The 26,240-nt window shown below is 37.6% G+C and overlaps 1 protein-coding gene across 2 annotated transcripts in view; it reads left to right on the top strand.

Annotated features, from left to right (window-relative positions):
* Positions 1–599: 599 nt before the first annotated feature.
* Positions 600–26,240, top strand: part of ASB15 (ankyrin repeat and SOCS box containing 15) — a 32,173-nt gene continuing 6,532 nt past the window's right edge. The window contains exons 1-11 of one of the 2 annotated variants that reach the window (XM_057504733.1): positions 600–705; positions 5,586–5,658; positions 11,219–11,327; positions 12,888–12,940; positions 13,028–13,159; positions 14,231–14,389; positions 15,212–15,235; positions 19,658–19,903; positions 21,608–21,779; positions 23,362–23,932; positions 24,461–24,614. In XM_057504733.1, coding sequence (XP_057360716.1) covers positions 11,221–11,327; positions 12,888–12,940; positions 13,028–13,159; positions 14,231–14,389; positions 15,212–15,235; positions 19,658–19,903; positions 21,608–21,779; positions 23,362–23,932; positions 24,461–24,614 — 1,618 coding nt within the window. In that variant the 5' untranslated portion in view covers positions 600–705; positions 5,586–5,658; positions 11,219–11,220. The remainder of the gene's footprint in view (positions 706–5,585; positions 5,659–11,218; positions 11,328–12,887; positions 12,941–13,027; positions 13,160–14,230; positions 14,390–15,211; positions 15,236–19,657; positions 19,904–21,607; positions 21,780–23,361; positions 23,933–24,460; positions 24,615–26,240) is intronic. The other variant, XM_036905603.2, reaches the window with a different exon arrangement.

A 26,240-nucleotide genomic window follows, 5' to 3' on the forward strand; every position in this document is an offset into this window, starting at 1 on the left:
ACAACCCTCTCCCAGTCAAGAATCCTGATTCTGTGCTTACTTTATATCTGCTGTTCATTTATTTTAGACAATATGTGTTCTTGACTTGAAAATTCTTGATCAGAGTAGATGTCACTGAATGCCATATCCTTATCTGTGAATCAGACTGGCAGCTATTAAGTGAACATCAAATGAAAGGCAGTTAATGTGTATAAGAAGAAGATTGTACTTAATGATGAGATTTGACATGAGTCCAAAAAATGAAGAATGAGAAACAGATGTGTGTTAAAATTGGTTAAAAGTGAATTTGGATCTACAGACACACAGACTCACAGATTTGTCTCTTGAAACACTAATTCTAAAGCATCTTAAAATTCTATTTAAGTGATTTTGCTTTGTTCCTCCAGCAGGAATCCTCACTGCAGAGGGGTTGGCAGATTATTTGTTTTCCTGAGAGCTCTTTGAACCAATCAGAACAGAGATAATCTTATTATACCTCTCTGGGCTTATGTTTCTTTTGAAGAGAGTCTGGAGAAGTCATGGGTAATACTCTACTGCATGCCAGGAACCGCTTATGTTACAGTTGTACAAGGTCGGATCTTAATTTAACCACCAACTGGGTACTTAATTTTAGGTACACAGAGGAACACATTGGCTCCAGGATACTTCCTCTGTTTTAGGAAGGCGAGGGCCTGGATAAGAATGACAATACGATCATTCCAAAAGGTGAGATTATGAAATATTTGATCTGTACCTCACCACCTAGCTTATTAAGTAGGTTAGTATTGGGGATACTTTAAACAGATGGAAATACATATTGTGATAGCTTCTCATTACTTTCTTCCTGGTTGATCACCCATGGGTTTGCCTGTCTAGGGCCTTTTTTAATTACAGAATAAAGCCAGGGTTGTTTTGTTTGTTTATAGGATATTAACTCAGTTTCATAGTTATTAAGCATAATAAAAAATAGTATCATAAGAAAAACAGATCAAGAATGAATATGTTCCTAGGATGTGTCAATGTGCACACGTTGGGACCCCAGGAGGGTCTTGGCTGGCCCTGGTTTCTGAGGAAAAAATTAAATGATTTTTGTGAATAATTAAAACAAATTTCTGTCAAGGCTTTTTCATGCTTGTATTCAGATTTCATGCTTTATATTCAGATTGAAAGATTCCTTTAAAGTCTTTTAAATCAAATGGAAAAAGGAGCTCAATAGAATTGGAAATTTGTTTCTGCAAATTAAATAATAGAATCTTGAGGTTGGAAAGTACTTGGAATTTATTGAGACCATCACCCATCTGGTTTTTAAATGAACAGGTACCTTCTAGAGAACCTTCTATATCCAAAATGAAATGATTTTTATGAAATAGCAGTGATATGGACAATGAAGTTCTAACACTGCTTTGTGCTGAGACTATATTATTATTATAAGCTATCACAATTTTGTATTTCTTTTGTTTATATGAGAATACCATCTTTTCAAATGAAAATTTACTCAAAATATTTATATTTCCACTAGAGTAGTTTAGTAGGTTTATTAGTTATTTGCTTAAGCTCTTTTAGAAAACTTTCTCTGAGGCTTATAAATATTTGGATTATAAAATGAGGCCCCCTTTCATTAATTCCATCAGAGTAGTTGGGTCATAAATTACACCAGAGTGTGGTTAAGCCTGTATGGCTTCTATTGTCAAACAGTTGGGTTTATATCACATCTCCACCACTCACTAGATGTGCTGGCTTGGGCAAGTTACCTAATCATTCTGTGCCTCAGTTTCCTCATCTGTAAAATGGGGGGAAAGCATGTTGTAGAAATTAAGTGGCATCCACTTAATGCACTTAGCATAATGCATGTCCCAGGTGAGCACTTAATATAGATGTTACTTATAATAATTACTAAATTCAACAAAATAAATATTTATTAAAGACCTGCTGTGTGTTTTGGCTCTCTGCTAAATCTTGAAAGGAAAGGGAGAGATTGCTGTTGTTTCTGGAGAAAAGTCAAGAATGCGTTACTTAAAGGTAGTAAACTTCCTGAAGGCATGGATCCTGTTGTTTTGTGTCTAGCACTATGCCTGGACCATAGCAGGCATTAAATACATATTTTTGGATGAATGAATAAGATGATCTGAAAATCCTCAGGAAAAAACTAATCACTGAAAGCTGATGTGTTTCAGTGTTTTTTTCATTTAGTAGAGAAGGGAAATGTAGTAGATATTATGCATCTGTATTTCAACAAGGTATTTGACAGTATCTCTTGATTATGATCTTGTTAGCAGAAAGGAGACTTTAATACTAGATGGTGGTGTCTTTGGAAGGATTTGTAACTGGATAAACAGCTTTTCTTGAAGGTTGTTAAATAATAGATTAATGTCAACCTAAAGGCCTCTGTCCTGGGTCAATATCTGTTCAACGTTTATCATTGTTAATGGAGCAGATGGACATATAGAAGACATGCAAATAAAGAGATTGATACATAGAACAATACTTGGAGGGTAGCTAGAAAATGCATTAGATCTTAGCAGACAGGAATAAAGATCAAATCTAAAAAAATAAAAACAAATGTAATCAGATTTTAGAGTCCCGCACAAAATTGCACAGCAGCAATGTGGGAAAACAATATGACTTGTAGAAATTGGGGCAATAGGGGTCCAACTCCACTCCATTGTGTAACATGATAGCCTAAACTGGGCTAAATTAGCAGATCTCTAGTATATAGGAAGAAGAAGGTGCTCTCACCTGCTTAATGTTGTGGTGGTCTGACTTCAGCCATTGTGCCACCTTCAGAGCCCAGGCTCCAGAGCCACTTTTAGGACAAATGTATAAATGGACATCATAGAAAGAATAGTTGTCTAGTGTTAGGAGGAGAAGGCTCAGTGGGTACCTGACAGCCACACTGTGAGGAGTTTAAAGGGCTCTGGTGTGGCTGGGGAACAACAGTTTTTCAGAACGGCTTTGAGGAATAGCACTAGGATCAGAGAATAATGATTTCAGGAGATGGATTCAAATTAAATGTTTTTCTAATTGTTAAAGCTGGCCAAAAATGAAGGGCTATGTGGGTATATGTAAGCTTCCTGTCACTTTGGTGTTCAGGCTGAGGCTGGACAGCTACCTGTTGGGCATGTTGTAAATGGAGTTGACAGGTCAGGCTACCTGATGGTCTTTAACTCTGAAGTCTGGTGATTCTAGAGAAAAGGAAGGAGAAGGAAATAATGAGTGAGTCAGTGCCTGTTCAAGGGTGAGGACCAGAGCTAGAAACTGCCAGACAATCCCTGGAATTCCACTTCCCCATTCCTGAGGAGTTCAGTCACAGGGTAATAACAGGTAACGTGTATTGGCTTGTAACACATCAGAAGCAGCTAATGAGGCAGCTAACCCAGAAAGGCAGGATTTGAATGATGGTTCAACTACTACTCTCAACCGTCTCCAGCAGAAATAAAATCAATGGCCTGCATATGATTTCAAAATAAGATATGATAAAATGCAATGGCTCATTATTGTTTGAGTGAGTTTCAGATGGAAAAGGATTTGACCTGAGCACCAGACAGGAACTTCAGCCATGTCAAATGAGATCTATCATGCCCAGGAACAAATATTTTTAGAAAGAGAGAGAGCGTGTGTACATATACATACCTGTGTGTGTGTATATATACATATATACACACATATCTATAGCATATGAACAATATATTTTATTATGGTCTAGAAATATTTCATTTTTATTGTTATTGTAGCTAATTAATGTAGTCAAAATATTTTTTTCTCACACTACAACTCAGTTTTGTGTTTTGTGTAAGCCAAATGTAGCTATCATCTGTAATTGGCCTCACCTTCTTCAAGAAGTACCACTCACCAGTTAGTGTTAAATAAAAACTTTTTGTCTCATGTAGACAGATACAATAACTTAGGTGATGAAGCCTTCACTGGAAAGACTCTGGTTAAGTGGATCAGTCTTTATTTAAGATGTCTGCTCCTCCCCAAGCCAAGAAACTCTCTCCACCAGGTTTCATCTGCTTTACCAAACACCTGGGCAATTTCCTCTTTTCTGCAAGTCACCAAGGTCCTTGGCCTGCCAGGAAGTGACCTCTCTGACCACCTGTAAGGCTCAGCCTGTGAGCCAGATGTCAAGCCAGTTTTCTTAAAGGCTCTGTAAGCTTTGGCTCCACAAAGTCAATTTCAGTTCCTTCAGAGTAGCTGGTCATAACTGATTAAATGAAGGTCATTCTCGTATGTGACATTTTATCCATGGCACTGAATATTTTTCGAGGATGTGAATTTTATTAACTGTAGTTTTTAATAACTCTAGAATTCAATAGCATTTCCATTGCTTAGGCATACAGTAATATCTAATACAAATTTCCTCTTGTTTGTAATGTTTTGGCAGTTTAAATATGGCTGAGGTGAATGTTTTCACACACAAATCTTTTCCTACATCTCTCATTATTTCTGTAAGATAGATTCCTAAATTTTAGAATTACAGACAATGGGTTGGACTTTTTAAAAATAGTATTATTACACTAGCTTGTGATAAGGGCATAACTATTAATAAGTTGCCTTTTCATGGGCCATTCTTAACTCTGTTCTTTTCTGTTCTATTTACATTCCTTTAGAAATCCACATACTTGTGAACCCAAACCTCCTCCCTATTCTGTGTGTCATTTTCAGAAGTAACATGCATCTTCCTACATCTCTTTTGTAACCAAATTTGACTTGAAAACCTATAGCAGAGAGTAAAAAGGTCTAATTTTGTAATATGAAACTAGAGATAAGAAAAACTAGTGTGACAGTTTTATCACCAGTGTATTTACCTAGAAGTCAAGCCTCAGATAGTGTAGCCCCCAAATTGGAAGCAAACTTGGCAAAACATACGCATGTCACAGAGAGAAAACACCAGGTTCATCTATTCTCTTGCTTATTTTAGAGTTTCTTAAGTTTGATCATTCAATTCATTCATTCACTCAGCCAATAGTTAGTGAATTCTTATCACGTACCCAATAACATAGTGTCTAGAGATTAATAGGTCCACTTTGCCTTTTTATATATTTTCTGAAATGTTAGGTTATGTCTCTTTAAGGCAACATATAAGTAGCATTCATTTTCTGAACTCAGAATGTGTGTGTGTTTGTGTTTTAAATTTATCAGTAGAACATGTTGTGCTTTAGGGAAGAAGTCTTTTGACTGGTTCTCCCTGTCATCTACAGGACTTCACTCTAATAGACAAGAAAAATACCATGAAGAAGGAATTGCTATAACTTATTACTTCTAATAAAAGTTACCCGTGCCTGGGATGGAACCCAATTCTGACAGCTTTACCTCTCTCTGAAATCTCTTAGGAATAGTTGACTTTTCTTGAAATCAGCTTAATGAAGCCATTTATCTACCATTTCATGCTACAGGATTCTGAAAAAAACCAAAAGTGTGTAGCCACCAAATAAAAAACAAACTTACAATAAAATTTCATTTGAATTGAATTCAGAATATCTTTAAAATTACACACATGTGTGGTCAAAATTCAAAGAAATGAGAACAAGCGTTGTTTTGTATATAACAACTGTATTTTCTTTTTAAAAAGTGAAAATGCCTTTTAACTCTTGCTCTTCTTCTAATAGGATGAATCCTGATCATTCTCTCTGGGACGTCCAGTAGATGAACTCATCCTTCAAATTCTGCAGCCATTTCAAGGTAAAAGAACATTTTTACCCCTCAGGGTCTCAGGGTCTCCTGCCGCACACAGCAGAACCCGCAGGGTTTGGATTGGAGTCGGCCTTATATGAAACTGGGAATAAAAACAAGTTTTACTGTATTGCCCTTTTCTTATCCCCTCCTCTGACCTCCCACTAGACTCAGCATTAGACCCTCTGCCATCTCCCCCCCAACTACCGTACTCACAGTAACTATTTCAAGAGATCCTGGTTCTATACCAGCAGCCAGTATGGTTGGGCTTTTAAAAGGGACTCTGGAAAATGGAAAAATGAGCCCTAAAGGACAGAGTCTCTCACTGATGTTAACAGAATTGCCCTGATATGACAGGCCCTAGGAGCAGTATGTTGTTTATGGACACAAAGCCCTTCCTTGCACCTTGGAAGCAACTGTACACTCTGGGAACTCTTAAAACCAGCCCTGTTTAGGACCCATGGATGGCTTCAATTTTGTAATGTCCAACACAGAATGTGAGGGTGAATGGGATAAGCAGATTCAGATATGATTGGAAGTAAGCCAACCAAACAGCTCAGAGGGAACAAAATTATCTTCGCCCTGGCCCAGGGAAAGGGAGGTGCCGTGCTGTGGGAGCTTCCATACCTCAGGAGAAGCTCTGAGGGCCTCCCAGATCTATCCAGCGGTATGGTGTCAGCACGGAGCAGTGATTGGTGGTAGCTTAGAGACTCCAACACAGAGAGGTTTCACGTGCTCATGTTCACTCCTGCATCATATCTTGCATCATCATCCCAACCTCCTGACCACTTCAGTCAGGCACCAACTGCTATCTATGTTGATCCTTTTTTCAGAGAGTAGTTATAGATTCCAAGACAAAAAGTACAAAATGAAGGCAAATTTATGACACCTCAGAGCACCTGAAGCAACAAAAAGCCTTATTGCACAGCCAAAGATAAAGATTCATGTGTCCATGGAAGCTATTTTTTATTTTTGGAAGTTATTGTCATTGAGAGCTGGCTGCTAAGAGCAAGATCATAGTGTTTTCTTTCAAGGGCAATAGATTGTGGGTTGTTTTCCTGCAGCTTGGTAAAGACAGTAAAAATGAAGGTACCTGTTACCTGTGCTCTGTCCAGACTCCACTTATTAGCTCTGTGACATTGGTTAGGTCTTTTAACCTCTTGAAGCTTAAGTTTCCACTTATGAACAATGAATCTATAATACCTACAAAGAAAAATGGGAGGATTTAAATTAAGGCAGTACATGCAAAGGGCTTTGCACCATGCTTAAAATAAAGCAAAAATTCCATAATTTATGACTGTTATTATAACCACCTCTTTTATTATTGCCAAAGATATTCTAAAACTTGCATGATCACCAAACTTTCCTTTTCCTGCTGTCTAAATCTAGGGTTTTACTCAGTCTATCTATAGAGTAAACTAATAATTATTGATATCTGAATAATATATTTAACATTTGGAAGTTCTTAATTTAGTGACTTTTTTATCTGGGGTATGCAAATGGGCTTCAGAGGATTCATGAATTATTGTATGCAAAATTTTGAATGAGCATGCATCCCTCTGGAGAGAGAATCCACTGCTTTCAGCCAGTATGTTCCTGGCCCTATGAAATGTTCACCAGTGCTTTAAATGAAATGCCTAACTGTCCAATATGCTTGTTCAGCTATGTATGGAGAATAAATAAACCTCACTAGTGGGCTTCTCTGGAACAAGATCAGTAAACTATTATTTAGGAAGGGTCAATCAATTTCTCTCCACTGAGAAGTGGGGCACCTGTGAATAGGTCTTAAAGAATATCAAAATATTATTTGTCTCTTCACCAGATTCCTGGTTGCTGTGTTATTTAAATAATTTTAAATTGGGCTTGATCCTGGTCATTTTAAATGTAAAGTACAGGTAAATAATTCTCTTGCCTTTCTCATTGCATCGTGATGTTTCTAGGTCCATTCCACTGATGCTACTTCGATTGTCTGTCTGATATTTTCGTGCATCTTCACACATATCTTTACCTCATCCCAAGCTCTCAGTAAAAGTTTGGAGACAGCTTGTGTTAGGTGACATTGTTCCATGTATTAAGAGTTTCTCACCATTTGTACCCTGCTGTAGTTAGAGATACAAAACAGTTAAGAGTCTTAGATACTATTTCCTTCTGGATAGTAGTTAAAAGTTTCCACAGATCAACTCAGTTGTCTAAAAAGTCTGTGGTATCTCACGTACTGGAAGCCCAAATTTCAAACAAGGTTAGAGTTAAGCCGGTGATTTAAATAGGTGAAAGGCTCTGTATCCCATTACTAATCCCAGGGCCATGCCATCCCATGTCACCACAGTAATGTTAGTGAGAAACACAGTAGGTAATGCTACAGGCTTCAGTTTATTGCCGGATTGCGCTGATGAAGTCAATGCCTGTCCCCTAGTAATGACTTAACAACTTTTCTCCAGGGCCCACTGAGAACAGCCATTTGCTGAGTTTGTTGACTAGGACTGGAAGTAGAAAAGACAGAATGCCTCAGGAAACTAATAGTTCAAGTGACAAGACAACACAAATACATGAAGAACTCACAAAATAAATGCGAAATGAGTGTAAATCCAGATGTTGGGAAAATATCGTACAAGAGGAGATATTCACAGGTAAAGAAGGTCAGAGAGGAAATGGAGAATTTCACCAAGGGCTTTCATTGGAGGAATGTCTTGAGCCAGGCTTGAGGCTGTGTGGGCCTTAGCGTGGGCCATCTGGGAGGGCCTTATGAATGAACAGGAGTAAGATATAAAAGCACGAAGTGAGAAAAATGAAGCTAAGCAAGCACAGAGTAGGCAATTAAATTTGTTTTGTTGGGAGAAAGACCCCATACCAAAGGAAAATAGACATTTTTAAGAATAAGGCAGAGCCTAGATTATGTTACTATTCATTTATTAACTCAGTCATTCATTCTTTCATTCAACACACATTTAGATGTCATGAATCTTGAGATGGTACTTCTCTGGGCACTGGAGATATAGACCAATTCTCTGCTCTTACTGAGTTGCATTCTAGGGGGAAGAGATAGATAATGAACTGAAACAACAAATAAAAAAATACCATGTGAATCTATTGAATGAATCAGATTGCTAGGACACATGTTGACCTTTTGAGTAGACTGACACATCATAGTGTGAGACAGTGTGTTTACTGGTGTGCTGTTCCTATCTCACGGGCAGTCTCCATACATTATCACAATCCTCTCTTTTATGTTCCAAGGTGATAGTAAGGTCACTGGTGCAGAACAATGAACAATAAAATAAAAATGATGCCATTGAGGTCATGTGCAGTCTGTTCACAGGTCAGGGACCATGGCTATCAGCATGTATAGAACTGTCCTTAAAGTTTGAACTTATCTAACCTTGAATAATGAGAAGCAGTAAAGTAAGTGTCAACGGTTTTAGGAAATGGCCCAGAGAATACTGTTTGTGGGGATTTTTTCCCCCTTCAAAAGAAACACTACAGTATAAAATTTCACTTAGATAATACATTTTGGCTTGAAAAGGACCACTAATCAAATTCAACCTAGCTATAGAACTATTTTGATTTCTACACTTACTAAATTTTCTCTCTAAATTAGATAAAGCAATTGATCCAATAGTAATGAGAGACACTCCTCTAATTTGATATTTGGAAGAAACAAGCCAATGACATGTAATCTACATTTTTGTGCTTATTTTCAGTTGAGATGGGCCAGTCGATCGCAGGGGCTTGTAATGGACTGAGCTGTGCAGGCAGAGGAATGAGAACCTGTGGGTGGGCTGATCTCTGGTCTCGGGATGGAGATAAGATAGTCATTCTCTCAACTGTTCAAATGGTGCTCTGAAACCAGTCAGACCTTAAAACATTCCCTCTAACACAAGCCAGAACACAAAAAGTGGGACCAAATAGTAGCCAGCCGTGGAAAGGCTCAAGTCGAGAAGCATCATAAACATCACTGCCATGGTATCCCCATCCTTCCCAAAGGACTGTAACCAAATCTCAAGTTCCTTCCACTTTGGAAAAATATTAAAAGACTAGATAAGGCATCAAATCTATCTATCCTCATTTATCATCCCAAACTTTAGATAATTAGGTTTGTTTCTGTTTAATTTCCCATTGTTAAAAATGTGCAGGAATCCTATAGGTCAGAAACACTTTGATGCAAATGAGGAAAAGATGCTGCTTCCTTGGGGGCATGCGTGGCACCCTGCTGGGGTGCATGGCATGAGTGGGGGGATTTGGCTGGCTTTTCTCAGCTAGGCACACCTACAGTACACATCCTTCACAGCCATTCATGGTGGCTCTGATTTGGTTGAAATAAGTGAGCATATTAAGGAGAACTGAAATAGCCATCGATAAATTGTGTAAGTCAGCCTAGAAGCCTCTCTGTTTTTAAGCTGTTTTTCAAAAAGCAGTTTATTTTCACTCTGCTTATTTTTGCCAGGTTAATTTACCCACTGGCTGTCTCTGCAGTTAAGCCTCACTTAAGAAAGCTCATCTGTACCACGCCTGTCCCTATAGTAGCAGTTCCAGCATCCCTAACTGCATTAAGAATGCCCATTTGCCAAGGTCTGAAAGGATCATTCCATGGCCAGGAGTGCAGGTAGCACGAGTCCCTAGAGGTGGATTTCCTGGAGCCCCCAGAGAGCCCTGTGGTCTATCACACCCATCACATCACTGAGCACATCAGTGAGGAAGCTCTCCAAGGGCCTAAAGTTGTGTTTGTCAGATTAACCCCCTCCTATTTTATTTTAAAGTTTTGGCATTTTGAAACTTGTTCACTTCATATGTAAGGTTACACAGTAATTTCTCAGAAAGAACAGCGCTTGAAGTTTTCAGTTCCTTCTATTGAAAGTTTCCTGCGTCTTCTCTGCTCATCAAATTTCCTGAGGGCAAGGCTAGGCTCCTACATCTGTGACATTCCATGCTCTCTACTTCAATTCAACAAATGTTCACTGAGAAGCTTCCCTGTGCCAAGCACCTTCTAGAGTTGTAGGGGGCACAGAGATGAGTGAGATAGAGCCCTTCACCTCAAAGAGCATAGAATCAATTAAAAGTTGAACACAAATACAGAAATAACTGCAACTCAAACCATTGTTTGTGAGGAAAGGAATCTTAGCAAATAAGCAAACATAGCAGAGAGAATAGAAAGTAAAAAGTGTAAAAGTTTTACTGTTCTCTATTCCTGCCATGGTCTTACTTTTTCTTGGTTTGAGTTTTAAACTTCTAATGTGTTGTATAGAGCAGTGTCTTGGGAAAACTAATGGGCCAAAATTAGTGTAGGTTTTAAGTATGGGAAAGTGAATTCTTAGAAGCCCAGCCACTGTCATCGCTGAAAAGAAAGCCAAAATTTAGAAAATGCAGATGCCCAAAAGGCAGGTAATTAAAGGTTTCAAAAGTTAGAAGGGGCTTTCTATATGATATGGATTAAAATGTAACTGCATTTGGGTTTATAAACGGGGAAGGAAAACACATTTTAGTTTTTCATTTTGCCTCTTTAATATAAGTATCCATGCTGTTCTGTGTCACTTGCTGATAATAAGAAATTGCCTCTTTCAAAAATTACAACCAGTGATGGATACTAATGATGACCCCGATGAAGACCACCTTACAAGCTATGATATCCAGCTCAGTATTGAAGAATCCATTGATGCCAGCAAGACTACATTATATTCTGAAAGGTAATACTCAAATCAGCTATCATCAACAAAATATCTTTATGGCATTCATTTTGTTGTCACATGAAATGAATGATGTTTTCTGACTCTTCCTCTAGGAAAATGCTTCCCCTTCTTTTCTGGCAGGGAAACCAATGGCCTTACAAGGGCACTGTGCATAGGTTTCAGTGGTGTAATCTTCCACAAATCTCCATCTCATGTAGAAGATGAAAATAATCTAAATGGGAAATTCTTAGTTGAATTCAGTTGTATAGGATTGCCTTTTTTCTAAACTGGTATGGAATTGAAAAAGAAGAATAAGTGATTTGAACAAATTTTTCAGGTACAGTTATACAACTAATGTATAGTCAGGAAACAGAGGTCTGTTCTGTATGTTCTAGAGTCCATTCTGCTACTGACTCAAGCAACCTTCCTAAGTAATGTATTCCATTTTTGCATCTTTAAAAATATGAAGAATAATGCTAACCCACCTAGCCCATAAATTCAATGAATGGGAAAAGAGTTTAGGGCTTTTATTAAAAATGACAAAGTAATGTGTAAACCATAGCCTATTTAATCATCTACTAGCCAAATGACGGAAGTTAACAATTATACATAAATTGATCTGTTATGTTAGCGGGAGTTACTGAGCCTAAAACTGCGAAAGTTGATTTCTGTCTTGCACAACACACATTGAACTTCCGAAAAAAAAAATTTACCTTTACATTCCATTATAGTAATTAGAACCCTGTATTCTGAAATTGAGTAGTGCTGTTGAACAGATTCAGTGCTATAAAATTATTGGCCTTTTCCCTTATCTCCAACAAATTTTAGAACTTTAGAGCTCCTGAGCATGTATTCAGCCTTAAATGCCAGCAGGTATTTCTGTGTAATAGAATTAAATCAATTTGTTATGAAATACCTTATTTCCTTTGAATAAGCATACACATCAGAGAATTGCCAGAAAGGTTGAAATCGTGACCTGTTGGGCCAGTGATTGGAAGTTTGTTCCGTAAATGCTCAGCATGTTTTCATTTGTGAATCAATTGATTAATGACTCCTACATGCAGTGTGGATCATAAGCTCCCAAGTAAGCAACTATTAATCAACAATTATGAAGTTCAAAGCAACCAACATTTAGTGAGCATAGTTTTTAAAGTTGGAAGAATCCTTATAGATTTTTCCACTTAATCCATCATTTTGCAGATGAAAAAGAAACAACACCCAGAGATGCTAATTGGCCTCTCCAGGAACACAAAATCACAAAAACTGAACCCAGCTCTTCTGACAATGACCCCATTTGTTTACTTCTCTTTCATTGCTTAGAATTAAGTTCAGGGACAGCATTATAATCTTGTATTTTGTCATCTTCACTAGTGTTCCTAGGTCTAGTGTATCATAAATATGCTCTGTATCTGACTCTTAAACATTTACATTTTTTAAAGGAGGTAAGATCAGTTGGACGCATTGCCTGTAAACCTTGATTATTAAAATTATGTACAAAATCTCAACATAAATTTAATTTTTTGGTTCCCTGTTATATACTGCTATGATAAATATGGCTTATTTTTCTTTCTCTGGTAGATTTGTACCACTAAGTGTTGAAAACAGAAAAATTGTGGAGGCCATAAAACAAGGTATATGGGTGTATTGCCTACAGTGGGATGGATAGGAGATTCCCCCTTGCCAAGACAGATTTGTTTTAGCCCATGTGTTTAATTCAGGTCACATTCTCGAACTCCAGGAATATGTGAAATATAAATATGCATTGGATGAAGCTGATGAGAAAGGATGGTTTGCATTGCATGAAGCTGTTGTTCAGCCCATTCAACAAATACTTGAAATTGTCCTGGATGGTAAGAGAACATAAAATCCCTTTGACCAAACTGAAGCCAAAATGTAGAGATTTTGAGTGTTCCCAGTAAGCATATCTCAGCAAAGGAAAAGGAGAATAACAGATGATTTAGAATTTGGAAAATGGAATACCCATGTTTTATACTCAGAGAGAGACAAACGTCAGCACATTTTCTGAGGTTTAGGGTCCACCCTTTGCTAGTGATGTGACACAGGTTGGCAGGAAGATGTGGTTACCACCTAAAAGTGGTATAAGTTTGTATATATCATGAATTAGCTTATTTGAATATAAAGTTTTTTGCTTTTGGAAGTCAGTTTTAATTTTCATCTTGAACTATCTTAACAGTTTCCAAAAGATTATTATATAGTATACTTGTACTTATAATACTTGTCCTTATATTTTTTTATAACATAAACAATAAATATCATGGTAAATCTTAAATATTAATAATAATTTTGATGTTCTAACACCATATTTTTCACATCTCAGCATCTTATAAAATACTTTGAAGTGCCCTATCTTTCATCCTTCAATTTTTCTCCCTAGTCCTATGCTCCAGGAGATAATGATAGCTTCTTGATTAATAAGCCAGCCAGCCAGCCAACTAAAAAAAAAAAAATAGCTAGACAGACAGCTAGTTAGACAGACAGATATAAAAGATGATGTCAAACATGGTTATTTATTTTGTAACACATCTGACAAGTATGTTCAATCAGATACATTCTTCATTTCCATATTCAGACTTCACTTGAGCAAATCCAGTTTCAGGGGCAATTTAATGGCAATACAAAGGATTAGGGAGGGTTTACAATTTATCAAGAAATGAGAATTTGCAACTCATTAAAAATAAAAAATAGCATCTTAAGACATAGATGTTAGTTTTCTAGCTTTCAAGTCAATGCTCATCTACTTATACTCACCATCATTTGATAAAATGTAATCATATCTCTTTTTAGATTTCCCTTTTCTTTTTAACTGACTTTCTTCAATGTAATGCATACAGTGTGGAACTATTCTGATCTCTGTGATATCCTCTAAGGTTTTTAACTTTACACATGCTTTCACATTTCAGCATCCTATAACATACTCTGGGAGTTCAAAACCTCTGATGGAGAAACACCCTTGACTTTGGCAGTGAAAGCTAGTCTGGTGGAAAATGTAAAAACCTTATTAGAAAAGGGAGTGTGGCCAAACACCAAAAATGACAAAGGAGAGACACCCCTTCTGATCGGTAAATGACCTTTTATCTAGAACTTTTATAGCTTGAGATAAATATTTAATAAGTATTTATTGGAAACCACTGTGTCTTGTCCAAAACATCTCCTCCCATTTCCTGAGTTCCTGACCTAATCATTTCACCAACCCTGTGATTTTGTTTTTCTATCCGATAAAGAGGTCAAATGTGAAAGATTTTTCAGCACCCACTAATCAGGAGAGATCCAAACTAGGAGGCTTATGAGGCCAGAGGTGACAGTTCTAAAGGAACATTCTCTAGACAGGGTCCAGCTGTATGGAGGATTGCACATGCATTATGTAGCCAGCAGGAAAAAGCAGAAAGGGGGTTTGAAAGGGAGATACCAGCTCCTCAGCAGAACAATGAAGCTAAACGTGAAGGAAGGAAGCCAGCAAATTCTGAGCACATGGATGCAGCACTGGGCACCTAAAAAGTGGTTCCTAATTATGACACAATGAAGGAATGTGGGCAAAACTGAAGGTGTCATTTATTAGCTTCTTCTCAATGTGTGCAGCCCACTGTTTGTTGACCAATAAGAACTGGGAAGTCAGTTTGCAGAAGGAGATGAGATTAACTACAGATGACAAGAGAGAACATTGCCTTTCTCTTAGGGACCTAGGGTGGTGGAGTAAGAATTTGGGCTTTGGCACTTGAGATCTGTGGATTTATTTCCATTTTATTAGATTTGCTGAGATACAACTGACTGTATTACTGCAAGGTGTACAACGTATGATTTGCTACATGTGTATACTGAAAAATGATTACCACAATAAGTTTAATCTACATCATCTCACATGATTAAAATTTCTTTTCTCACAGTGAGAACTTTCAAGAACTACTCTTGTAAGAACTTTCGAATATACAACACAGTATTGTTATGTGGATTTAATCCTAGCTGTGAGATTGCTACCGTGGGCTTCATTTCTTCATGCATAAGATGGAAGTGCAACACCTACCATGCAGAACTGTTATGAAAATTAGAGAAAATATAAGTATATAAAACCCCTGCCACATGATAGAGACTCAGGAGAGGAGAGCCATTATGAAATTGTGTGTGGAGAGGGGCAGGTGCCCTAAGATTATTTACCAGCAATCACAGAGGAAAAGAATAAAACATCCCAAGCAGTGGTCATAGCTAGCTGTCACTGCCATGGCTCCTGTTCACAGAGAAGTCACTTGAATTTTAAAAACAACCTCAATATTGTTAAAAGAAAACTTAAGCAAGTCATGACCATCAGTGAAATATTTACATTTGACAACATTAATTCAAAAAAATCAATACAACCAACATGTATTGAGGAGTCTCATTAAAACAGATGCTGTGCTGCGCAGCATGGATATGAAGATGAATGGAATCATCTTCCTCCTGTCAGGAAGTCTAGTATAGGGGCACTAGATATACTTAAAATAGAAAATTAGTATGATAAATGCTCTAATGAAGGTGTATATTCAAAGCATATTGGGGAAATAAAAACTCAGTGAATCTGTGAAGCTTTCAAAGAGGTCATTGCTCTTGAATTGCAGTGTGGAGGGGATCATCAGCAGACAGGGGAGGGAAAATCTTCTAGGCAAGTATTCTGCCCCTGGACACAGCTTGTGAGTAGGGTCACCACTATGGGGAGTCATTCTGATCTGATTCCTTCTTGTTTACTCTTACCTACATCATAGCTTTCAACCTTCCCTAATTCAGATGAGGTTGGACAAACAGCCTAATTATTACAGTTAGGGTGCAGGCAAAGCTTCTGTAACAAAAAACAAAAACCAACCAACAAACAAAAGCAAAAACCAGACACGCAAAGCAAGCAATAACTTAAAAAGAAAGCTCATTGCCCTCATACAGCATGTCAGAGGTGAGTGGCCTGAGATTGGCCGCATGGCTTTGCCACACTGTTAGACAAGTCAGATATCACCATTTCCCAGCCAGCAGGAAGGAGGAAAGAGGCAGAATCTTCTCCAGATGCTGGGAAAGCATCTTAATCTTTAAGGAGATGTCCTACATACTGCATCCAGCACTTCCATCTATATTCCATTACTTCAGACTCTACCTGAGTAGATGGCCAGCTAAAACTTGGAGGTTTCTGTTGTTAAAAGAGAAATACTGAGGAACAGACAGTTGTCTCTGCATACATACTAACCAATCTTATGTCACAATAACATGGTGTTTTTTATAAGTAAACCAGATCTTTCTTCATGAGCAGGCTATACACACACTAAATGGAATTAAGCACCTGTAGGTTGCATCACCACTATTAATGGGATCTGTTTTATTTTTAAAGGCATACACCATGGAGTATTTGTAATGATACCTATGCATTTGCTGTTGTTTCTACAGTCTTTGGTTTCTGAAAAAAAAAAAACACTTTTCCAGGGTGTGTACAATCTCACTTTGTAAATGTAGAATTATTCTCCACTTGCTCTTCTTAATCTGCATATTTAAGGGACAACCAAAACATGATTATCACTCATTTCTTTATTTTTTGCTTCATTTGCTGACTTTTCTTTAATGCTTAATGCCCACAACAGAGCATTAAGCATTTTATGCATTTTCAAGTTTCATAGGTTGGTTTTTCTACTCTAGCAATACCTGAAGTGTGGGAAAGGAACTTGATTACAGAGTTTTCAGAATCAAAATAGAATTAGCATTTGGAAGTGATATTTTCTTATAAGCCAAATGGTAATACCAAAGACAAGACAAAAGTCTCATGAAGGAAATATTCTGGAGATGTTCACTTATGTCCCCATCCTCCATGTATCTGGTGAATAGAGACTTTCTTGGGTTGGTTACCTTCTCTAGGACCTTCATTGTGGGACCCACATCCAGCCCTTTTAGGTTCTGTAGGAAAAGGTATCATCCACAGCACATTCTCAGTTTTCTTCCTGAGTCAGTGGGCTAATTTGATATTTGCTACTCATACTCCATTAACTTATAAAAGAGAGAGAGAATTTATTTTTATTTTTCTATGCAATGCCATTTTCACTTTTGTTAGCCCAATGCCAACATCTTTGTCTTTATTTATGGAATATCCTTAGATCGCCTAAAAAAAATACCACTTCTGGTCCCTCAGGCCCTTCCTGATCAGCCATCTGTAACACTTCGCTGTATTACAGTCACATGACACAGTTACTTGCTGAGTAGAAGATATCTGATTGGTGATAATCTAACACTTCTTAAGTGCTTTTTGCACTCGGACTCCCTCTCTGCCCACCACTCTGAAGCTGGTGTCACCGTTCTCCAGCCAGATAGCCACAGATTATCCTGGCCAGTGGGGCCCAGGATGCAGAGCAAGCAGAGGGAACTGATGCTTGGGTTTTTTTTAAGCATTTTATATATATATATAGTTTTTTGCTTCCTAAATTGTTTAGTCTGTATTTTACTTAATCATGTGCCTTATTAGTTTTCATTATTTCAGCCACTTACTGGTTAAGAATGTCTTCATGGGTTAGCTTGGGTGGGGTTCCCCATGATTTGCATTATTATTTCTATGGGAAAGGGAACATATTTTTAATTCCAAAATGAAGTAAACTTTTATTTTAAAAATTATGTTACATTGAATATGGCCTATATATATTGTTATTTCCATGAAGACTAATCTCTAATCAACACATTCTCTAAGTCAGACAAAAGGAAAACAGATTCCAATGGCACAGGTTCATTATTTTAGTATATTTTTTCTACATAGAAAAAAATGCGGTAGGAGCAAGAAGATAAATGAGGACGCATATCTCTCAGTTCATTTAACTTATTGATGTTTGCGCTGCAACAACACCAGCTAGGATGAGGTAATTTGCTGTAATTAGAGCTGCCAGTGGCAGGTGGGCGATTCAGAGAAAGGCGTTTGTCAACAGACAGGAGACAGCTAGCAGGAGAAAACTGAAATCTCACTGCAGAGACAGCTTGCCTGCCTCCAAATGAAGTAGTCGTTTCCCTTCATCCTCCTTTTTTGCCTTTGGGAACCCACCCGCTTCCCTGGCCTTAGGCCCTTTCTGCCTTCTGCCCCCTAGCTGCCCAGGATGTTCTATGGCCCCCATCTTGCTTTTCCCAGCAAAGGCTCAGACTCTGAGTCTCTTTTTAAATAGAAGAAAATACAGGCTTCTTTCCTAGACTATAAATGCCATGAGTGAGAGCCAGATCTGTCTTTTTTTCTGTTGTCCATGTGCCTAACCCTGTTCCTTTGATAAAGCCAGCATGTCATTCAACTGAATGAATGAATAACCAAATGAATGAGTGAAAGTAAGTGTATTTATGCCCACTCGCTGGAAGTAGCACTCATCCTGCTCTGTTTCTTATTAGGATTTTACTTACTGATAACAGAAAAATGTATTACATCTTCCAGAATTATTTATATCTAAACTGGGACAATCTCTTAAGCCAAAGTGTATGTGTGTGTGTGTGTGTGTGTGTGTGTGTGTGTGTGTGTGTGGTGGGGGGCTTTTAACAGTGTAATTTCAGCTATTATAAGCAAGCAGAGGGGGAAAGAAACATCTGATTGAGTGAACCTCTTAAACTGTAGCACATTAGCTATCACACACTTTACCTGTTTAGAAAAACTGGCCTACCCAGATTCTAAACATTCCTATTGCTAACCTTCCATTAAGAGCATGGGAAAGAGAATTTCATTTACTACTTACTGCTATCCTTGTTCAGAGAAAAAAAAAAATCCTTTGGGAGGGGCCTTGATAAACATTATTTATACATGTGGCTCCAGGATTCTAGAAATGATGAAATTATAATAATTTATATTTATATATATATAAACATATATATATTTATATATATAATATAATATTATTATATTATATTATATATATAATAATATATATATATAAATAAATATATATATTTATATATATAAAAAAACATAATACTAGGGCTCCTAGTATATACTAGACATTTTCCATATATTATTTAATACATACAACCCAGCAGTGGGTGTTACTTTCATTTTGATGATGAAGAAATTAAAGTTCAGAAAGAGTACACATGATATCCTATTTAGTGATGTGCACTGTTTTCCATGAAACTTTTTCCATCTCAGGTCAGCATCTTAAAGAAAAGGCAGTATCATCTTGCATGCTTCACTCCACAGCACAAATTTGGGTCTGAGACGTAGAAGGGGTATGAAAAATACAATATTCTCATGTGGAAAAAAAGGGAATAGTTAATATCTATTTTAATATCAAATTTGGTAATCAGTTTAATGGCATCTAAAGTATTCATGTTCATAGGCCTACTATTAACTGTCCTTTTTAAAAATCATCTTCAAGCTGTAAAAAAGGGCTCCTATGACATGGTGTCGGCTCTGCTTAAACACAATGCCAGCCTTGATCAGCCCTGTGTCAAGCGATGGTCAGCAATGCATGAAGCAGCCAAACAAGGCCGCCAAGATATCATAGCTCTGCTACTAAAACACGGAGGCAATGTCCACCTGAGAGATGGATTTGGAGTCACGCCGTTAGGTGTTGCGGCTGAGCATGGTCACTGTGATGTGTTGGAGCACCTAATCCACAAAGGTACATGAAAACCAATTGCCTGTACCTGGTGTTTCTCCTGCCTCTTGGATTCCCCTTCCGCCATTCCCCACTGGCTCCTCTTCTCCCCGGAATGTAATGGCATCAAGCTTTGGTACTTGGCCCCGTGACAGCCCCGTCAATATCCCCCTATTCCACGACTCAGTTAAACCCCATACACCGTGACTAAAGATGTGCAAGCCCAGCCCTGACTGCTCTCTCTAGAGTCCACCAGCCCAATTTTCACAGAGACGGCTCACCAGAGTCTCACACGCGTCTTCTCCTAAACAGAATTCCTCTTCTTTCACACTTTGGATATAATGGTTACTCTCAACAAAGACTGAATGCTTAGATTTACCTCTATTTCCTCCATTGCCTTTTTTCCCCAAGTCCAGTCACCTGTTCTCACCCTGGCAGTCCCTCTGGTTTGCATCCAGGGCAGGCCCAGTGCATCTGCCCTGAGCCAGTGCAGTCATTTCCTACCTGTTCTCCAGGCTTCTGGTCTCCCCATCAGAGGCTCCACATTATATACTGCAGCTTGGCTGTTCTCCCTCAAGGACAGCCACGACTGTGAAAACTATGCAAAAAATTCTCAGTGCCTCCCTACTGCCCACTGAACTGCATGCACAGGTCCCAACCGCATCATCCTGAACTGTTCTAGGTTTATCCCTCACTACTACCAACGTTTATTCTGTACTACAGCCAAATTAGACATAGCAGTATCTCCTAATATACTCTGTGTTCCCTCTATCTGGGTTTGGATCAGTCCTTGCCCTCATCCAGAATGTACTCCCATATAATTCAATCTCTGGCACACCTCCTCCCTGAAGCCTTTCCTAATCCTCCCAACGGATTCTGATGCACCCTCCTTTGAGCCCCACAAGTGCCTTATGCAACAACAGAACAAGAATTGAGACCAAATTCTTACACTGGTTTCTACCACCTCTTTGACCCTAATCTAATTACTTCAACATCTTGTCCTCAGTTTCCTCATCTGTAAATAAAGTCTGGGACCACATGACCCCCAAAGATCCTTTATAAGGAAAAGACTAGCATTTTTGAGGTCCCAAAATACAACCTCATTTTATTGTCAATAAGCCATATGAAACAAGGGGGGTTACTCTAGTATACAGGAGGAGATGGAGGTTTTCATAGACAAAACTAGCTTGCCCTGAGCAGTCAGCAGCAGAGCCAGAAACCAAACACAAACCTCTCTCCCCTACACCATGCCGCCTAGTCCTGATGCCATTTGTGTTATACAGGTTGTCTTCTTTGATGACGTTTGTTTCACTTCCCCTCTGAGCTCCATGAGGCAGTCAGAGTCAGGCTTATTCACTTTAGGATCTTCTGCTGGGTCACAAATAGCGTTTGCACATAAGGGGCAACTGATAAATATTTGTTGAAATGAAATAGAGTGTTAACTGTGGTCTTTCACTTGAGAAGCTTGAGAAGTGAAACTGTCCCTTTTCCTGGGAGCATTTGTCTATCATGGAATTGCTGATTTTTCAGGTGTTCTTGTGATGCAAAGACTTTCTAATAAAATAAAACCTGCTGCCTAACTGCTTACTGAAAATACTGAGAACACAGATGTTCTTAATTCAATACTTTTAAAAGTCCTCCCAAGAAAGAAAAACGACACATTATTTTTGAGCTGACTACCTTGATGATCTGTCCATTTACCACTGCACCCCGTGCTTTCCCCGCCAGGTGGTGATGTGTTTGCCTTGGCAGACGATGGGGCATCGGTGCTATTTGAGGCGGCAGGAGGGGGCAATCCTGACTGTATTTCCCTCCTGCTGGACTATGGAGGAAGTGGAAACGTACCTAACAGAACAGGGCACCTTCCTATACACCGAGCTGCCTATGAGGGACATTACCTGTGAGTAACAAATCATAGGATGATCAAAAATACAAAATTGTATATACCGTAAAATTCCAGGTCTCCTTAACTATACCTCCCCAAATCCAAAAAGACGAAGGCAAAACGTTCACAAGGTTTTCTAAATATTAGGCCAAATGTTTATCTAAATATTTGTTTGATTTTTTCCCCCTCCTTTTTATATTCTTGTACTTCATAAAATTTCTACATTCAACTTCCACTGCTTTTTTAATGAAAGGAATTTGCTTTTAGAAGGAAGTAAATTATAAGTGAGAACTCTGCACAAGCCACCCAAGTGTGACCTCCTGTTTTTGTTTTTGTTTTTTAATGTGTTTAAACAAAATACTACAGGGTTTCTATAAATTTTGCCCTTGGTAAAGGATTAAAATTTATGATAATAATATCAGTATTACTCCAACTTTTACCAACACTGACAAATTTTACAGTATAATGTCAAATTAATCCTTGAATAGAACAGTTTCATTGTAAGCTTAGATTATTTTTTTTAAATGGACAGATTTTTTTAAAATCACAAAATGAGCCATAATCAACACATCAATAGAAGTCTATAATCACTATATTAAATCACCCACTATGAGAGGATAATTCCAGGCAATTAAATATTTTTTATTGTAAGTTCAAAAACTTTGTTAGGCTTTATAGCTTCCAGTGGCCACATTGGCTGTCAAATGGCGACATAATTGATGCTAAGTGACACATTTGTAAAGTTTACCTGGATTTACTCCCAGTGTTCATGAATTCACACATGGTTGCTCTGAATTAGGTGCAAGAGATCAAATTATCCTTGCCTGTGGCTCTCACACATGTCTAGTTCAATCAAGTGTGAAATTCACAACTATTTGCCACAGGTGCTTAGAAAGATAAGCTATGGTTAGTTATCTCAGTAGGACTGATGTAAGGTTGATAGAATAATAAAAATTCTCCTTGTGACTAATATTTCAATTTCAAGTTATACAGAAGCAGATGGGAATTACATGGCCAATATGAAAGCATAGATTGCTTAGAGGCAGTAAGAGGAGCAATGAATGAGAATTCAAAAGGCCTAAATTCTAGTCCTTGCTCCACATTTAACTGTGTGACCTTGGACAAGTCATTTCACCTCTCCAGACTTCATACTGCTCTTCTGTTAAATAGAAGGGTTGGACAAGTGATGTCCAAGGTCACTTCCAGCTCTAATTTACTGTGGCTCATTAGTTTCATGTCATGGTCAAGACTATGACGCATTCTTCTATGGCATCAGATGGGCTTGCTTTTCCTTTATTTATTTTTTCATTAAATAGCATTGGTTGTTTATAAATATGTTGTTCAGAAAAGAACTGGCAGATGGGAAGGGTTCCTTACAGTTCTAGAACCAAACATATAAGATGCAGTCTGTTCCCCAGGTATATTTTGAGTAGGAAGCTAAATTAACGCTAAACCAAATGGACAAAGGACGAGTGTTTGGTTATCTGGAGGAAATAAGTGAAACTAAACAAACTGTGTTTGCATGTCTAGTGAGGAAGCTGGTTTGTTTAACTTTTTATTTTCTTCATGCCATGTGAATATTTGACTTTCTTTTTAGTGTACTGAAATATCTCATCCCTGTAACATCCAAATATGCAATCCAGAAAAGTGGCCTAACACCAATTCACTCAGCAGCAGATGGGCAGAATGTACAGTGCCTAGAACTGCTTATTGAAAATGGCTTTGATGTCAATACCCTGCTTGCTGACCACATTTCTGAGAGCTATGACGATGAGCGGAAGACAGCACTCTATTTTGCCGTATGTAATAATGATATCCATTGCACAGAAGTCCTTCTGGATGCAGGTGCAAACCCAAACTTAGATCCCCTCAACTGCCTACTTGTGGCGGTGAGAGCCAATAACCATGAAATTGTCCGGCTGCTTCTCTCCCATGGAGCTAATGTCAATTGTTATTTTATGCACGTGAATGACACTCGTTTCCCCAGTGCCATTCAGTATGCCCTGAATGACGAGGTAATGCTGAGGCTGCTGCTGAATAATGGCTATCAAGTGGAGATGTGCTTTGACTGCACGCATGGGGACATCTTTGGAAATTCCTTTGTGTGGTCAGAGATAGAGGAAGAGGTACTGCCAGGATGGACATCCTGTGTAATAAAAGATAACCCGGTGAGTTACATCCTTTTCTTCGTCCTATTGGGAATCATCCTAACTTTTGCTTCTTTAAGGATGTTACAGGAAAAGAAAAATCAGCTCCAACTGTTATATGTTTCTTGTTCTTGAAGTTTTGTTTGTGGTGACATGAGATTTAAGCATAAAACAAGGTGAAAAAGATTGTTTATTTTTCTTGAATTGGAAACTGAGTGAAGACTGTGAAAACATATGAAATTAACAATTTATGCTTATGTGGTGGAATATGGGGCTAGAAAAACAGAAAGAAGAATCATGGAAAGAAGCATGATTCTTCCCATGCTTCTGAAATGACGTTGATAACAGTCATTTCAGAGCCACGTGTACAGTTTCAGGGCTTATAGTTTCACAGACATAAGCAAATAATTAATTTTTTCTTGTTCATTATAAGGAGAGTACTTTATTTCCTGTAAAAAGACAAAGAGTACTTTTTCATAACAAAACTGAGTGTTTATGTATATGGTATATTAAAAGTACTACTAAATTAAATTTTATCAATTCTTTCAGTTCTGTGAGTTTATTACAGTTCCTTGGATGAAACATTTGGTGGGCAGCGTTATTCGTATATTAATAGATTATATGGATTATATCCCTCTGTGTGCTAAACTGAAGTCTGCACTAGAAGTACAGAGACAATGGCCAGAAATCCGTCAGATACTAGGTAAAAAAAAAGTTTTACCTACAAAATTTTTTATAAAGAATGTAAATAGGGAAAGTTTCTTAATATCATCTTTTATACTATTTTAGTGCTACTTTATATTCAGAATTATCTGTTTTTTTAGATCATGTTTAATGCCTCTGATGTAAGATACTGATGTTTTGCCTTTCTCTGTACTTTCCAACTCTTTAATTGCATAATGAGTAATACTATGGCTCTACTAATATTTTGACTAGAATTCATGTTTTAAAAGTTAACTTCTGTAATATCATAAAGTATGTAGATGGTAATCGCCACATGGGCAGGGATCTACTTTATTTTTTTATTCTCAAGGTTTAGCATAATACCTTGTAATCATGAAGACTCAATAAACACTCAGTAAATGAATGAATGGAATTAATTAGAATTATCCTTTTTGATATGCACTCTCTGAGGTCATTATAGACAAACTCCTACCATCAATAGTTTGTGTTATAGGCAGTCCATTTCATATTCTAAAGCTTAGTTACAATCATAAAAATGAACTATATTACAGAAGTTTCAATAAAAATACATCTAAAGTTACTTTAAATACAAATAAATAGAAGCTAGAAAAAACATAAATTGCAGAGGTTTTTCACTTTCTAAATATGAGTTTGGAAAACTGAACTTCCAAAACCTACCTGGACATCAATTTTGTGGAGCCTGAGAGAAGCATCATCAAACTTTATACATTACATTTAAACATTCTGATACTCTTAATACACCCAAATCAGCCTTCAGTGGAATAACAAAACCACAACAGCCTGTTCTTTAGGATCATTATGCAAATTCAGTAAATATGTTTGACAGCCAAGAAGATCAAACTAAAATGTTGCATTGCTTTATGTATCATATTTGTTAGGTGTAAGGTTCTGATAAATATATATATATATATGAGTAATAAAAAGGTTTGTATCTAAGCAGAGTCTCATACATTAAATGAATTAATCTGAATTTGGACAATTCTGACCACGGTAGTAAGAAATGTAGGTTGGTAGAAAGGATGGAGACTTTGGCTAGAAAGAGTGATAGCTTAACTCAGTGTATATTTGGAGGTAATCTTGGATTTTCCTCAAATGGCTCTTCCCCTTCAATGAGTTCTATAATAGAAGAGGCTTTATGGAAACTAAAACAAGAATCTTAGAGAATCTTGTAAATAATGTAGTATTATGAGCCTAGTACTTGACCTCTGGGGTCAGACAGACCTAGAATGGGATGGACTTCTGACCTTGCCTAGATGTAGGATTGCTAGGCTGTACAGTACGTATGTCATTCAGAGCTGATATTTTCATGGAAGCAAGCAACAATTTATTATATCCTTTTTGTTTTATTAGGGGTAGGGGAATATTTTATTTCCTTTAAAAAGACCAGGATCGTCATATTAACTGTGTAACTACTTATCCTTTTTATGCCAAGGTTTTCCCACTGTGAAATGGGACTAGGATAGTATTTACCTCATAAGGTTGTTGCAGGGACATAGAGAGATGAACATGTAAGATAAGACACTTATTATAATGTCTACAATGTTAAAAACAATAAATTTAGCTATATAAAACTAAATTATTAGTATTTCATATTATTTTTGTTACATGGTAAGTTTATGTGCAG

Source organism: Manis pentadactyla, chromosome 7 (assembly GCF_030020395.1).
Source record: "Manis pentadactyla isolate mManPen7 chromosome 7, mManPen7.hap1, whole genome shotgun sequence".
Taxonomy (NCBI): domain Eukaryota; kingdom Metazoa; phylum Chordata; class Mammalia; order Pholidota; family Manidae; genus Manis; species Manis pentadactyla.